This window comes from Typopeltis vanoorti, chromosome 5 (assembly GCF_054136105.1).
Source record: "Typopeltis vanoorti isolate ZY-2024b chromosome 5, IOZ_Tvanoo_1.0, whole genome shotgun sequence".
In the NCBI taxonomy this organism is placed as follows: Eukaryota; Metazoa; Arthropoda; class Arachnida; order Uropygi; family Thelyphonidae; genus Typopeltis; species Typopeltis vanoorti.
Window position 1 is genome coordinate 107,407,711 of NC_143553.1, and position 16,495 is coordinate 107,424,205.

The window sequence follows — 16,495 nt, forward strand, 5'->3', positions numbered from 1 at the left end:
TTTTTTCTCTCTGTATAGTTGCTTTCACTCTCTCTCTCTCTTTGATCACCGCTCTCATTGCCATCTTGCGCAACATCGCAATTCCCTATCAAGCCACTATTTTCACTCACATTCTGGCTTTCTTCAATCATAACTATCTCACGTCCTGACACATACTTCATTTCCTCGCTTTGCTTACACTTTCTGCACATTCTCACACCACTATCACTTTCCATCCAAACTCCAGCCTCCTTCAGGAATGCATACATCCCACACACACATCACATTGGACAAACTTCCTCACATTACAGTTTTTGAACAAAGGCGTCGTATTTTTGGATGCCATTATCTTACATTGCATTGCCACCATGTGCTATTCTATGAAACGTATCGTTAAAATACTAAGTTAAATAAAACGGAATTCACACAGACACAACAAGCTACCAAAAATAAACAATACTACTTTAAGATTTAAACCAATATTCCAATTTTCACTCAAAATTATACTTAGCTTTCGGGATCTCTCTGAAAACACCACACATCATGTAACCCTCTAGTGGCAACATGATTTTGATTCTATATTTGATTTTTTCTATATTTTTGATAATATTTTGATTCTTTCTAGTATTATCTTTGCTAGTATTTTACTTATAACACTCAACAATGTTATACCTCTCCAATTTTTGCATTCAGATAGGTTCCCTGTTTTGGGTAATTTAACCAGTAATCCAGTATTCCATTTCTTAGGCCACTCTTCTTTCTGCCATATCTCATTTAGTAAGGGATAAAATATCTCTGCTATAAGTTTTGGATTTGCTTTTAGTATATCGACTGGTATGTTGTCTGCTCCCGGTGCTTTACCCTGTTTTGATCTGAGTTATTGCTTTTGTAATTTCAATTTTTGTTATTTCGTTCAAATTTATATCTAATGGTGCATTTTGTTCATTTAATTCTAGGCTCTGGTCACTATCAGTCATTTCTTGAAATTTCTCTGAGAAGAATTCCACCCCTCTATTTATCTATTCTTTTTCATTTAATAATAGTTTTCCTTCTTTATTGTATATAGGAACTATCCATTTGTTTCTTTTTCCACTTAATTTCCTTGTAATATCATGCAACTTTCTGGTGTCATTTATGTATGCAGCATCCTCTGCCTCTTGTGCTAGATTCTCTGTATATTTTCTTTTATAATTTCTTGCACTTCTTTTTATTTCTTCGTTAATTGCTCTATATCTTTCTGTTTGTTCTTGTTCAACATTTTTGCCAATCTACAACAGTTTCTCTTTTATTCTATCTCTTTCCTCTATTTTTAATTTGGTGTTTTCTGATATCCATTCCTTGTCTGTATTAGTTTGGAATTCCAATATCTTTTCTGATGTTTCTGATGTGCTTATTGGTATGTCTTTAATCTTAGTCCATTTTCCCTCTATGTTATCTCCTTCTCTTTTTTCAAGTTTATCCCATTTATCCTGTAGGGTTGTTATAAATTTATTTCTAATCTCTTTGTTTTTGAGTTTTTCAATTCTAAACCTCTTCCTATTGTGCACTGTTTGTTTATTTTTAAATATTTTTACTTTCATGGTAGCTGTTAGGAGAAAGCGATCTGAATATGCCTTGGCTACTCTTTTAACTCTGACATCTAGGAGTGATTTCCTCCAATTCCTTGATATAAGTACATGGTCTATTTGGTTATTTGTCTTTCTATCTGGTGCTATCCATGTCCACTTGTGTCTTTTTTTATGTTGGAAGAGACTCCCTCCTATTACAAGCTGATTGAACATACAAAAGTCTATAAGTAACTCTCCATTATCATTTATTTCTCCTTCTTCATATTTTCCCATAACAGTTTCTTTATTAGTATTATAATTTCCAACCTTAGCATTAAAGTCTCCAATTATAAGTTGCATATCTTTTTTATTTGTTGTCTCTATACTTCTCTGTAGCATGTTATAAAAATTATCCTTTTCTTCCTGGATCGCATCATTTGTTGGTGCATATATAACAGTTATTGTGATGTTCTGCTTACCGGCTTTAAATCTAGTGTTTAGTATTCTTTCGGATATTGGGTTCCACTCCATTAGTGCACATGAGCTTTCTTCTGACCTAATGTCCAATCCTCACCTTCTCGTGGTGCACCCTGTTGGGTATCTACCTGGATACTGAACGAATGAGGATGGGCTAGCAATTTGGGATTTAGCCGACCAAATTGTATTCTTATTAAACCAAAATACAAAATGATGGTACATGACAAGATTTCATGCCGGCTGGTGCGTCGCCCAGTTAAACAAGGCCCCCGTTGTTTTCTGGCCTAATGTGGTGGAAGGGCAGGCCGGATAACACAAAAGCCGAATAGACCGGAGTTCTATGCCTACCTTTTCACATTTGTGTGAAAAGGTAGGCCTAAGATGAAAGAGTCAAAACTTACAGTTTTTAGTTTTTGAAAAAGGCCTTGATAGATGACTGTTCACTCTTTTAGCCCTCTTCTGTGACGCAATGTCCCTCCACTTACGCAAGCAGATGATATCAGCTGGCATCGCTTCCTCCTGCTCACTAATGTACTGCAGCGCTGACTCAATCATCTTAAACCCTTCCGAATGTGGGACGAGATTTTTCCTGTCATCTAAGGATGCCTCCTCCTCCTCTTCTTTTACCCCCTGTGTCACCATTTCCACAATATCGTTGTCAGTTATTTCATCAACTTCGTCGTTTGATATCCATTCTGTAATGTTCTCTGCATTGACATCGTGACAGCTCGGTGCATTTTTGAGCAACGAAACAAGTTTATCGTTTTCATCTTCCACTTTGGTTTCACACACAGGGTTCAAGGTTGAAATGTCCACCTTCATGGTCCAAAAGAATTTTCCAAGACTTTACAAGTGATATGTTTCGAATCTCTTCCCATGCTTTGGCCATCCACCTTATGACATCTAGCAAGTCAATCTTTTTCAGAGTGGTTACGCAGTCTTTGTTATTATCAATCGCTAATATCAACAAACTGAGAAGACGCTGACGATACTCTTTCTTTAGCCTTTCAAGGACGCGTTGGCTTTCGTCATTGGCAGGATGCGAAGATGTGTTGTCAAGAAGTCGCACAGCTTTTCTCGGCAAATTGTTGTCTTTCAGATGTTTTTCTACAGTCGCTACGAATTCATTTTGGAACCAGGTATTAAAGATTTCTGAATTCATCCATGCTTTCTTTTGATGTGTGTAACATAGGGGTAGTGATTCCTGCCTTTTTCAGTTTTTTAAAAGCTCTAGGTTTCTTTGATTTTCCTATTAACGTAAGCCTAAGCTTGTGGTTGCCAGTTGCATTACTGCAAGCCAAGATGGTGACTCGTTCCTTGCTTTTCTTGTATTATCCTGGTGCAGCAGCTTCTTTTTTGATGCAAGCGTTTTTGTAGGGAGCATCTTATAATTTAAACCGGTCTCATCGCAGTTGTACAACTACTCCCCAGAAATTCCCTCCTTTTCAGTAAGCTTAAAAAGATAGTGTTTGAACAAAGGTACAGCCTCTTTATCAGCGGATAAAGTCTCCCCATTTATGGTAATCTGGCAAATACTGAATCGTTTTTTTCCACCGATCTAACCATTCATCACTGGCATTAAATTCTGAATCTTCTCCTTCTATATGTATTTGTCGCTTAAATTGCAATGCTTTTTCCTGCAATATCGGCCCAGTAACAGGCAAGCCTTTTCCTCTTAAGTGTTCATGCCACAAAAATAAAGCTTCCTCAACTTCTTTATGCTTACCTTTCAGCATTGTTTTTCTTACTTTCATTCCACTTCCACTAGCTTGGGCAGCACACCACTTTTCAATTTCTGCTCGATTTTTCTTCCAGTCTCCAACTGTACTTTTCCCGACTCCTACCTCCGAAGTAATGGTTTTTGCCATTATCCCAGAGTCTAGTCGCTTTATAACGTGTAGTTTCTCCTTCATAGTCACTACAACCTTTTCATTTATCACCCATTTCGTAATCTTTAATAAAAAAACAACGAAGCACACCAAACAACAATTTACCAACGTAACCAGGAACAGTGGCAAACGTATTCTGCACTTGTGGACATCTGATACACGACTGACGAAGCGGGGGAAATCTTCACTTTGCATGTCTCAACTTGTGTCATGCACACGGCACGTAAGAGGATTGTAACAGACGCCTGCTTGCAACGCCTTGGCAAAGTAAATTATAGTACATATTCCTCATTTTATCACTGAGAATTACTGTATTATTATTATTATAATTCTCCGTGATAAAATCCGGGCTCCAGATAGTCGAGAGTCTACTGTAGTCATGCAATAGCAATCAAGGAAAAGAAGGAGTAGCCATAGTATTCAACACTAAATACGAGACTAATCTTCTTGAATGCCAGGCAGTCTCAAGTAGAGTGATGTGGGCAAATATGAGAATGGGGAACTGGACAATAAGACTTATTTGTGTCTACAGCCCCACAGAAGGTTCTACTAAGATAGAAGTGGAGGAATTTTTTGATGCTTTAGAGAAAGCAACTGACATAATGAAAATGGAAAAGCTGGTCCTTGTTGGGGATCTAAATAGCAGAGTAGGAAATGATTGTCAGACATACAAAAATATTTTGGGAAAATTTGGAGAAAAGAGCATAGATAATAATAATGGCAAATACCTGTTGGATTTCTGCTCAGATCATGGACTGGTTATTACTAACACCATGTTCCAACATTAAATGTGCACAAATTCACGTGGAGAGAAGAGGCAAGGAATAAGAAAACTCTCATTGACTATGTTATTGTCGATGGTGATGTTTTCTCTCTGGTACAGGACACCAGAGTGTACAGAGGATTTGAAATTGGAAGCAATCGATATTTAGTCTTAAGCAGGATAAAATTGAATTTCATATTGAAAAGAATAACATGTAAGAAAGTTTTAAAGCGAATAAAAGTTGAGCAGCTCTCAGATGTGAACTGTAGACTAAAATACAGAAAGATTATTGAAAAGAAAATGAAATTTGAGAACAGGAATCAAACCTTGGAGATTCAGTGGCAAGCCCTGAAGAAAACACTGATTGATTCAGCCAGAGAGGCATGCGGTGAGGTTGTCTGCAAGGATAGAAAAATCAGAACTCCATGGTGGACACATTTCCTGGGGTCACTGATGCATGAAATTAAAGAGGCAGTGAAGGAAAAGAAGAAAGCATATCAAAAGTTCCTGGCAAATAAGTCAGCTTGTGCTCTTAGAGAATACATAGACAAATGTAAGAAAGCTAAACACTGTGTAAAATAGCTAAACAAAAGTCATGGGAGGACTTTGGCAAGAACATAGAAAATAAATATCAAGAAGGTGGTAAGATATTCTGGAGGTTGTTGAAGAAGTTTAGAAATGGAGGAAAGAGTGCTGTAAAAGGAGTTAGAGATGATAATGGTGACATGAAAACGGGAGAAAAAGATATCCTTGAAGTATGGAGTAATTATCATGGAAAGGCTTAGACGTTGGTTATGCATTTTTACTAAATAGCTTAAGGAAATTACAACGTATACTAGGATATACATTAAAATAAATTTTTAATACACTTCCAGTATTTCGGCAACGTCATGTTGCCATTTTCATAGGAACTATAAAACAAGACACATGCACGCAAGTACAACAAACAGTAAATGTGGACGAAGCAGGAAGCTATTCTTTTTCCTAAAAGTCTTGATGGTGCACTCTAGCGGGCAATGTTGGTATTCTTGGGTGATTTGGCTGAAGGTCTTCTGATGTAGGTTTCCCAAATTTGGGGCAGTCTTATGCAACAAAATTTGTTAAGGTTTGGATTGTTTCTTAGGGCTGAGGCTGATTCCATGAAAAGCCTTTCGTATTTGAATTTATTGCGGTGTATTAACGTGGCTTTCTTCCACCGTATTCTATGGCGGATATCCAGTGAATGGTCTGCAAGACCAGAGTGGCTCTATTGGTGAAACCGGATGTAGTCCTTGTGTTCTGAAATACTGATATTATCTATCCTGCCTGTGTGGCCAAAGTAGGACAGCTTACAGCTGCAAGGGATCTGATATACACCAGGTAGGTCTGGGGGGGGGGGGTCTTTATTAGTGCGGATAAGGGATGACAATTTTTTATATGGTATGTAACAAGAAGTTAAGTTATGTTTGTTTAGGATTTTTGTAATTTTTTACGAGGTACCTCAGATATAGTGTATGGTGATGGATTTAGAGTAATCCTTGTTGTGAGGGGGGGGGGTTATTGGTTTCAATATTTTGGGGGGGGGGTAGCCATTGGCTGAGAAAGTGTTGAGAATGTGGTTTAGTTCTGTGGTTAGGGAATTGTGATTTGAACAGATAAGTTTAGCCCTGTTGTGTAGTGTCTTAATGACTCTATATTGTTGTGAGGTAGGGGGGAGGGGAAGGATTGTTGGTGAATGTGTCTGTCTGTATGGGTGGGCTTTCTATAGACTGAGAAAGCCAAGGTTCCATCATGCTGGTGGGTGACTAGTGTGTCTAAGAAAGGAAGGCAGTTGTTTTTTTCTTCTTCCAGGGTGAATTTGATTCTTGGGTGTTGGTTAAGTGTGTTAGAAAGGAGAGGAGTGCATTGGAGCTATGTGGCAAAATAGCGAACACATCATCAACATAGCGAAGCCATATGGTTGGTTTTTGTGGGGCAGAGTTTTAGGCTTTCTCTTCAAAAGTCTCCATATAAAAGTTGGCCAAAGCAGGGAGAGTGGAGAATCCATGGCTGTCCCCTCTATGTGTTTGTAGAATTTTCCTTGCCAAACAAACTAGCCTGAGTTTGTTTGCCATTGTGAGCTGAAATAGGGCTCTGATATTGGGAGGAAATTTGGCTTGGATTAGCTCTAAGGATTCTTTGAGTGAGACATTTGTGAATAAGGGTGAGACATCAAAACTGACCATTATGTCAGTGTGTTTGAGTGTAAGGTTTTCTATGTTAGCTTTGAAGTGGGCTGAGTTTTTTATATGTGAAGGTGTGCTGTCAGTATAGTGTGTGAGAGCTTTGGCCAAATGTTTAGCTAGTCCGTATGTGGGGGAATCGATGCCATCCACTATGGGACGTAATGGCACATTTTCCTTGTGTATTTTTGGGAGTCCATAAGTATGGGTATGGAGTTAAATGGTTTTAATTTGTTAGCGACTTCTACAGGCCAAGAAGTGACCATCTTAAGTAGCCTAATTGGAGTTTTCTAATTTGTGAGTTGGTGGGATTGTACTCAATAGGGAGGTAAGTAGCCCGATCTAACAATAGAGCATTCAGCTTACCTGTATAATCCTTTTGATTAAGCAATACTGTGGCATTCCCTTTATCCGCTTTGGTGATTATTATTTCCTTGTTTTTCTTTAATTCTAGTAGAGATTTCATTTCCTTACTGGGCATGTTAGTTTTTGGTGGTTTTACTTACCTCATGTATACCAGGTCCCTTGCAGCTGTAAGCTGTCCTACACAGGCAGGACAGCTAATATCAGAATTTCAGAACGCAAGGACCACATCTGGTTTCACCAATACAGCCACTCTGGTCTTGCAGACCATGCACTGAATACCCGCCATACAATACAGTGGAAGAAAGCCACGATAATACACCGTAATAAATTAAAATACGAAGGGTTTTCATGGAATCAGCCTCAGCACTAAGAAATTCTAAATAAATCTGCTACAAGTCTGCAAGAATCCCAGACTAAATTGAATAACTGTTGTAATAGATATGGTATGAAGGTGTCAGCAATAAAAAGACAAAGACAATGAAAATAGGCAGAATCGTTGCAAATGTCAACTGCTTCGTGAACGGAGAACCTGTGGAACAAGTAAAACATTTCTGCTACTTAGACACGATTTTTAGTGAAGATGGTAAATTAAATAAGGAAATATTTAACAGAATTCTACTAATTCTAATATTCTACCATACCAACTTCGTTGATTCAACCGAATCAACGAAGTTGGTATGGTAGGAAGTCAATTGAATTCATATGGAATAAGAGGGAAATTAGTCGGAACACTAATTAGTTGTATACAAGACAGTGTTCAAACCAGTTTTAACTTATGAATCTGAGAGCTGGCTCAGAAGTAAAACACTTGACCAAAGACTGGAGACCGCAGATATGAGAGTCCTGAAAAATAAGTAGAGGCGTGAACAGATGGCATCAATGGCAATATCATATTAAAAATGAGGATATTAGGAAAGAACTTGACATTGTCAGCATCCAGGAATGCGTTAGCAGAGCTAATCTCAGGTGGTATGGTCACTTAAACAGAGTGGGCAAGGAAAAATTAGCAAAACAAGTGTTCTCTTCCAGTTTGGCAGGAAAACGACCCAGAGGAAGACCAGGATATAGGTGGATTGATACTGTACAAAGTGCCTTAGACGATAGAAATATAAGATCTGATAATGTTGGAGTCTTGACAAGTAACAGACTGATTTGGAGGAAAATTGTAGATAGGAAGTTAGTAATGATGTAAATTTTTCATGTAGTACTATCATATCCTGTACCCCCCCCCCCCCCTTGAGGTACATGGCAGGAATTTAATGATGATGATGAGTAGATTAAGGATTGACCAGAGTTTAATTTGATTTTTCCGGGTTTCTATCCATCTCGTTTCGCTTAATCCGATTATTTCTAGTCTATATCTTTCTAGAACTCTCGAGACTTGATATGTCTTCATAGTTTCGAACATGGTTCTAACATTCCAACATCCCAGTCTAAGCTTGTCTTTTTCTAAGGTGTCTGTCACTTTCTTCTGCGCCTCTGCTTCCCCAGATGGGCTTTCACAGAGGTGCCTCATGTTCGTGGCAGTTCGTATTCTGTTTTCTTCATCCGGGTATCACATTTTGGAAGGTTTCAAATTGCATAGCAAAGATTTTTTTCTAAGACTGGGTTATTAGCCCTGTGCTCACCCCCCCCCCCCCCAGCTGACTTTTATATTGAACATCTTGAAAACCAAGCACCCAACATGGCCACACTTAAACCATTAGTTTGTGCTGCACTATGTTGATGATGTTGTTGCTTGCTATTTCACCTTATGGTCCAGGCACATTAAATATATTTTTGGCACATCTTAACAGCTAACATCCTAAAACAAACGTTGCCATAAATAAATAAAAAATAAGAAAGTAAAGGAAAGTAAAAACACTCTCCTCCTTATAGATACGCTAGTAAAACCCATATCATATCATCACCGTCCCAACAGTATGGCATCAGCAAAACACTTACCCACTGAGCCTTGGCTCAGTGAGTAAGTGTTCACTTCCTCTTGAAACTGAGTTCAGATATCTTTTTTAGCCAGTGGCTAAAAAAAGCCAGCACATTTTTAGTCAGTGGCAAAAATTCTTATAAAATAGATAAATACACAAAATTTACATCCATGATCATCTGCATGGCTAGCTGGGACAGGCAGGTCATGCTCTGGATACTCCTTCATACAGTTAGATGGCAGAAAACATCTATATTATATAGAAGTCATTATAGGTATGAGAAACTATTTTTAGAATCGGCATCAGCTATGAAGTACTCTCCCAAACCTTAACAAGTATGACTGCATTAATTTACGAAAGATCTGGGAAACTGTCGTTTTAAGACCTGATAGCCCGACTTCTCTAAATTAATTTTGTGGTTATCTGACTCATAGGGTTCAGACTTTAGTAAGGTATGTAAGGACTTCAGTGCTGTGTGCCTGTCACAGTTATAATTGTGCTCTGATGATGCTGGATAGAAAATCAGAAAAATATTATTATGAACAATCAATGACTCCTAAGCCTTTCTATACATAATAAAGAATATAATTTTTTTATTAAAAATTAAATCTTTGTCAACTCTCACTACAGCAGACTTGTAGGACACCCAGGAAGATTTTGTTATAGTGGGAATTTACTCTTGGTGCAGACTATATGGTGTTTTCTGTAGTGAGAGTCAACTATATTTGTTTTGTTTATCATTATTATTGAAAAGTTCCTCCCTTTAAAATAGGATGAGAGTATGAGGAAAGATCTTCGACATCTTGTAATTGCCAGTGTGGATCCCCCTGGGTGTACAGATATTGATGATGCCCTACATTGCCGCCAGCTTGAAAATGGGAACTTTGAAGTAACTATCTTATGTTATATTCAGATTGCTGTTAAATCCCATAATTGTTTAATTCTCTGATGGACACATATTTCTTATGTGTTGGTTGGGGGGGGGGGGGTGGGGTCTAAGGTGATATTCATATATTTTTTGTTGTTAGGACAAAAACTTTTTTAAAAAACTTCAAATTTTTTTGAAATGCAATAGGATTCAGAAAATTCACCTACTTTGTCTTTCTCTTATTCATATGTGCTGTTTTTTCTTTTTTTTTTTCCTAACAGCAATATTAAGCTGTCATTTTGTTACTTTTATGACTAAAGGTTGTGCATAGTATAATAATTGCCAGCCGGTTGGCAAACCAGCTGTCCAATCAACAGTCAGTAAGTTTGTATATTTTGCAAGTGTCTTTAGGTCGTAGATGAATTTCAGCTTGTGTGAGACCACGACCACCTGCTTATTAGAAGCCTGAAATAAATTGATGAAGTTTGATGTTTGGTGTCTAGCATAGGATTTCCAGATTATCTGGTTAATTCTATAGGCTTACAAGCCTTCATGGGTGAGATTCATATAAACTTCAACTCCCATTCACTCTAGTAAACATTCATAAAATCAATAGTAAATAATTTTATATGTTTATTGAGAGATGAGTTGGCCATTAAATGGCATCCTGTTAAGATGCTGTAATTCTTAAAAAGAAAGACTTTCATTTTACATTTCTGTGCAGTGATACATTCACCCATAAGACTGATTATTTTCATATCTGTATTTCATCTGTATATTAAAACTGTGTTATATACACAAATATATATATATCAGAAAGTTGTTCATACTTGAAGTAAATTAAATTAATAAATTAACATGCATAAACAGTTTTTATTATTAATCAACTAGTTTAATGTTGTCAAACCAAGATATTATTTTTCTTCCTCTAGCTCCGTTGCCATCAATTCTTCCTAGCAAAATAGTTTATAGAAGTTGGTATTTGCCATTTCTCATGATGTGGCTAAGTTATGATGTTTTTTGTTTCTTGATTGTTTGTATGAGATCTCTGTCTTTGCCAATGGATTTTAAGACATCTTCACTGGTAATTTGTTCTGTCCATGATATCTTTAGCATTCTTCTATATAGCCGCATCTCAGAGGCTTCAATTTTCTTGATGGTTGTTGTCTTCAATGTCCATGTTTCAACTCCATAGAGCAGAATAGACCACATGTAGCATTTCAGCATTCGGTATCTGACTTCTATGTTTAGATCTTTATTGCAGAATAATGTTCTCATTTTCATGAAGAACTGCCACGCAACTTCAATCCTTGTCTTTATATCTATTTCAGGATCCCACCTTTCATTAAGCTATCATATCTAATTCTGTAAATTTAAAGGTTTTAAAGTAAAGTACAAAAATTTCAGTTGCTTGACAACAAACAAAGTCTCAGCTCTGGTAGAGTTCCAAGGGAGTGGAAAGAGGGGAAAATAATTCCTTTGTATAAGGGAGGTTCTACGACAACAGTATCAAATTATAGATCAATCAGTATCTCAGGTATGGTGGTAAAAGTACTAGAAAAATTGGTAAAAATTGGGAGAGAAAATTTAAGAATGGGTAGATAAAAATATGATACTGTATGAGGGTCAACATGTTTGTGAAGGGTCGGTCATGCCTTAGCAATTTACTAACTTTTTATAATAGAGTAACAGCTGAGTTGGATAAAGGAAATGGCTACACAATAATTATGCAAAGACATTTGCCAGAATACCACATGGAACTCTGTTACACAAATTAGAACAAATGGAGATGGATATGACACGGTTAAGTGGAAAAGAGGGTGACTGCTGGACAGATATCAAAAAGCATATGGAGGGGCAGAATCAAGGCGAAAACAGGTGACTTATTTTCTGAACACTGAAAATAGCACTGAACTTTGTGTTCCACAAGGTTCAGTGTTGTTTAATTTATACATAAATGATATAGGAATAACCTGAAAGGAAATATTCAATTGTTTGTTGATGTGAAATTAGGAAGAGTAATAGTTAATCAAGACAATGTTCAAGACGATTTCAATTAGCTGTCAGTATGGGCAAAAGTTAATGGGTATCAGTTTAATGTCGAGAAATGTAAAGTTATGCATTTTGGTATAAATAGATTACAAGCCATGTATCATATTGATGGCACTGTACTTCAAGAAATAGATGAAGCTAGAGATTTAGGGGTATTAGACAAAGTTGGTTTAGGGGACATGTGGCTAAGGTAGTCCATAAGATTACTTGGCTAGTGTAGAACACATTAACAAGTAGAGATAAGGAAGTTGTAATTCCTCTTTATAAGACCTTGATACGCCCACATCTGGATGACTCTGCTCAAGTCTGTTCCCCCCCTGGTTTCTTGTGGATGAGGAAGCAGTGAAAAGGATTCAGAGGCAAGTGCCAAGATGGTGAGTGGCCTGTAAAATGTTCCCTATGAGGATAGATTGAATGTGTGCAGATTGCAGAAGTTGGTTGATAGGAGAAAAAGAGGAGATATGGTAGAAACATTTAAGTTGCTTAAAGGATTTTATAGGATAGATGCAGGGGAAATGTTTCAGCACTTGGTTAGAGGGACCAGAACAAGGGATCATCCCTGGAAGTTGGATAAAGGTGTGGTCAGTAAGGGTGTGAGGACTAGATTTTTACTTGGAGAGTAGTGAATGAGTGGAATTACCAGAATCAGTTGCGAGTGCTTTGTCTGTTAATGGGCTCAAGGAGAGGTATGATGATAGATTGGGTCTCCCGTGATGAGTCTTCGGACTCCATGGAGGTGCCCGTATAAAAATAATAATTTGATGGCCAACACAGTGCAACCGAAAATAAGGTCTTATTCTCAATCACTTATGGGCTTGTCTTGTAAAAGATATTTAAACTTTACAAAGGGAGCTGAACAAATAATATTGAATGCTCAATGTGCATTTTATTTTTATTCATCTTTAACATTTATAAGATGTAAGTTGCTCTGTTTACTTCCATTCCTGAAGAAGTACATCAGAGGATGTGAGAAATTAGTCGAATTTCACTATAATAAAAAGGATTTAAAAAATTAATATTTCTAAGGGATTTGATTTTGTGTCCGTCTTTCTTCCACTTACATGTACGCACACAATTTCATCATCATCATTTTGCAATCTATGATAGTCTTCAGTGCTTAGGGGGTACAGATGTTATGGCTTAATAGTTTTCTTTAATCATGGCTGAGCAATAAGTTCTGCTCATTCTGTAGGGAAAATATGTTCATTTTTATTTATGCATGGATGGTTGACATGCACATAGACCTAATTTGCGATCCTTGTCTTGAGCTAATGCAATGGTTGTAACTGTAAATATGATTTGAAACAAAACTTCTTAGTCGAAAATGGGTGTCAAACCAAAAAATATGAATAACAGTTTAACATATTCTAATTCTTACATACTAATATTAAAAAATACCATACCCAAAGTAGGTGAATGTTAAAATGACTTAGAAATGCAAATCTAGTTTCACTTTTGGTTTGGTTTTGGTTTATGTTTTATTGGCACAAAGACTACAATGGTCATACTGTGTCAAAACCAAAGTTTGTAGCAGTACACAAGATTTACAGAAAGTTACAAAAATATTAAGCAGAAGAGTATTTACACATAGACAAAATGACAGCAAAGACTACAGCTGTGCACAGATAGTCAGAGATACATTAGTAAATAAAAAAATAAATAAATAAAGGTGTATACTGAAATGTACAAAGTTAAGTTATATAGTGTCATCATATAAATAGAATTACAACAAAAGTAACAGTAAAAAATACATTAGTACATAAAATTGTAAATGAAAATATGTATAAAATTGTATAAGGTTAAACAATACATTATCTGCACATGAATAAAATTACAGCAAACGTTACTACAACAATACACAAGGTTAAACAGTTATAGCCATTCACAGGTAATCAAGGATAAAATCAATCTGTATGTACAAAAGTCAAGTTAAACATTGTGGCCTCCACATATAAACAAAGCTACGTCAAAGGCCACAGTGGTTACAACAGTCAAGGTCAATTAGTAGATAATATGCATAAGATTAAATTAAACAGTGTGGTATCTATATATGAACAGGAGTACACAAGTAGTTGAGGACAACTTAGCATATAGTATATATGTACAATTGTACATGCAAAGCTCAAGTAGTGTAGCATTCACATATAAATAAAGTCACATCTAAGGCCACAATAGTACACAAGGTTGGAGGTTACAGCAGTATATAAATAGTTAAGGTGATTTATTAAATAATATGTGTATTTACTAAAATTTAATTGAACAATGCGGTATCTATATATGAGTAAAATTACAACAAAGTTGTAGCAGTGCATAAACATTCAAGGATAAGTAATAAGATTGTGTACAAAATTGAGCAATGTGAGATCTACTTATAGATAAATTTACAGTCAAATGTGCTTGTACAGGTTGATTTTTTTGTAGAAATTTAAAAACATCATACAATTTGCTGAGTCCAACAGCATTTGTCTGGATGTATACAACTCAGCCAGATGAATAAAGATGCTATCCCTGTCTTTCTGATAAGATACTCTTTTTTTGGGCTGCAATTCATATGCTATAATCGGCAGTCCCCTCCCCTATACACATCCTATTCTCTCCCTCCTTCCTGAAAATATAGCTCACTTTCTATCTCCATAAATAGTTCATCTGCTGTCAGACAAATCTCACTAATGCCTGTAACTTTTGGCAAGGTTGCACCAATCGATGCCAAAAAAAACTTCTCCATAAAAAATTCCATAGTAGACTGGATTCTAGCGTGAAGATTACTGAGGTGAGAAAGGAAACAGTAATGTGTATGATCCATGAGGCCAAATAAGACCACATCATATCTTAACCACACAGAAGGTTTGAGAGTGGCTGAATCAAGAGCTTGTTTTTCAAACCATTCCATAAAATAACTGGAGAGAGGCCTACTCAGTGGTAATCTGTCCTTTTCAGTTTACAGGAAATTCATTCACAGAGATACATTCACAAACTTTCCCATCACCTTTTCCCTCAACAATATGGTATCATTAAAACACTAACCAGTAGAGCCTATAACCTATCTCTTTGCAGTAGAGCTTAATCATATACACCACACCTTATCTAATGGCTACGGTTCCCACAGTATCAAAAAAAGTAATCAGTCCTTCCCCTAATCCACGACCTCTTCAGAAAGATTTTAGTAATGCTATCATCATCATCATCCCCCTATGTCTGAGGCACTTCAGAAAAACTAGTCAGAATGCTAAAGAAATACAACCTTTGCATGGCTTTCAAGCCCCACTTGAAACTAGCTGCCTTTATCCACTTCACTAAAGACCATAATCCCTCCTTTCTCAATTCCTGGAGTATATTGAGTTCCCTGTTCCTGCAAGTTAGCCTGCTATGGACAGACAAGAAGATCAGCCAACATCTGCATGGAAGAACTTAAAAAAAAAAAAAAATACATCTGCAATCATCACTGTGGTCATTTGGGCCTTGTAGACCATGCTTTGGATATGGCTCATATAATCGATTGGAAAAAGACCACTTATATGGGAAACACTAATACTTCGAGATCCCAGCTTTCATCGTAGGCTGCCAACAGGTGCCCACAGAGGGGGGTGTCTCGTGTGTTTCACTTAGTTTAGTGTTGCCTTTTTGTGTGTGTATGTTTGTTGCAAGTTTCATATTCTACTTTCCTGATGATATCTCAGTGACAGAGATGAAATATTGGAAGAATTAAATATTATTTTAATCCTTTCTAAGTGCTGTTTTACTCCATTAAGCCTCTAACATGTTTTTCCCAGCACTTAGTCTTTATGCATACACATCTGGATTACTGTGTGTGTGTGTGCGCGCGCACATGCACTCACACACATGCATGCACGTATCTGATCACTTCTTCCCAAAATATGGGAAACACTAACCTGTGTTTCTTGGGGATGAGAAAGTGGTATAGAGGATCCAGTGTCTAGATCAGTGGATCTCAAACTTTTCCAGACCTTGGCACACTTAATAATGTGAACATGGTTAAGCAGCCAAAGTGAAGATGCCCATTGTGAAAATATAACTAGCGATTACTTCAGACCAACTAATAGAGTCAGGGTATCCTCCCAGATTGATTCAATGTCTGGTGCTGTGTGCAAGTATCAAATTGTTATTTAAATTATGGATTTACATACACTGGATCTGAAAATCATCCACTTCCTGAGTGTGTTGCATGTGGCAAAAAATTAAGCAATGAAAGTGGTTCCAAGCAAACTGAAGAGTCACTTTAATATTAAATACAATCATTTAATTGGTAAAGATACAGCCTATTTCTGTTGTTTGCTCTCTTCTCAGGTAAAGCAAGTCAAGTCAATGGAAAAATAGCAACAATTGCAGAAAAGGGACAAGTAGCGAGTTATAAGGTGGCTGAAATAATTGCCTGGAACATGCAGCCACATACAATAGCAGAAACTTTGA

General features: G+C 36.9%; 1 protein-coding gene across 2 annotated transcripts in view; it reads left to right on the forward strand.

The window, feature by feature from the left end:
• The window catches only part of Dis3 (exosome complex exonuclease RRP44-like protein Dis3), a 310,868-nt gene that overhangs the window by 165,531 nt on the left and 128,842 nt on the right, over positions 1-16,495 (forward strand). Inside the window, exon 10 of one of the 2 annotated variants that reach the window (XM_090392656.1) lies at positions 9,920-10,036. The exons of the other annotated variant lie outside the window; for it this stretch is intronic. Within the exon in view, the coding sequence (XP_090248782.1) occupies positions 9,920-10,036 (117 nt within the window). The remainder of the gene's footprint in view (positions 1-9,919; positions 10,037-16,495) is intronic. 2 annotated transcript variants of the gene reach the window in all.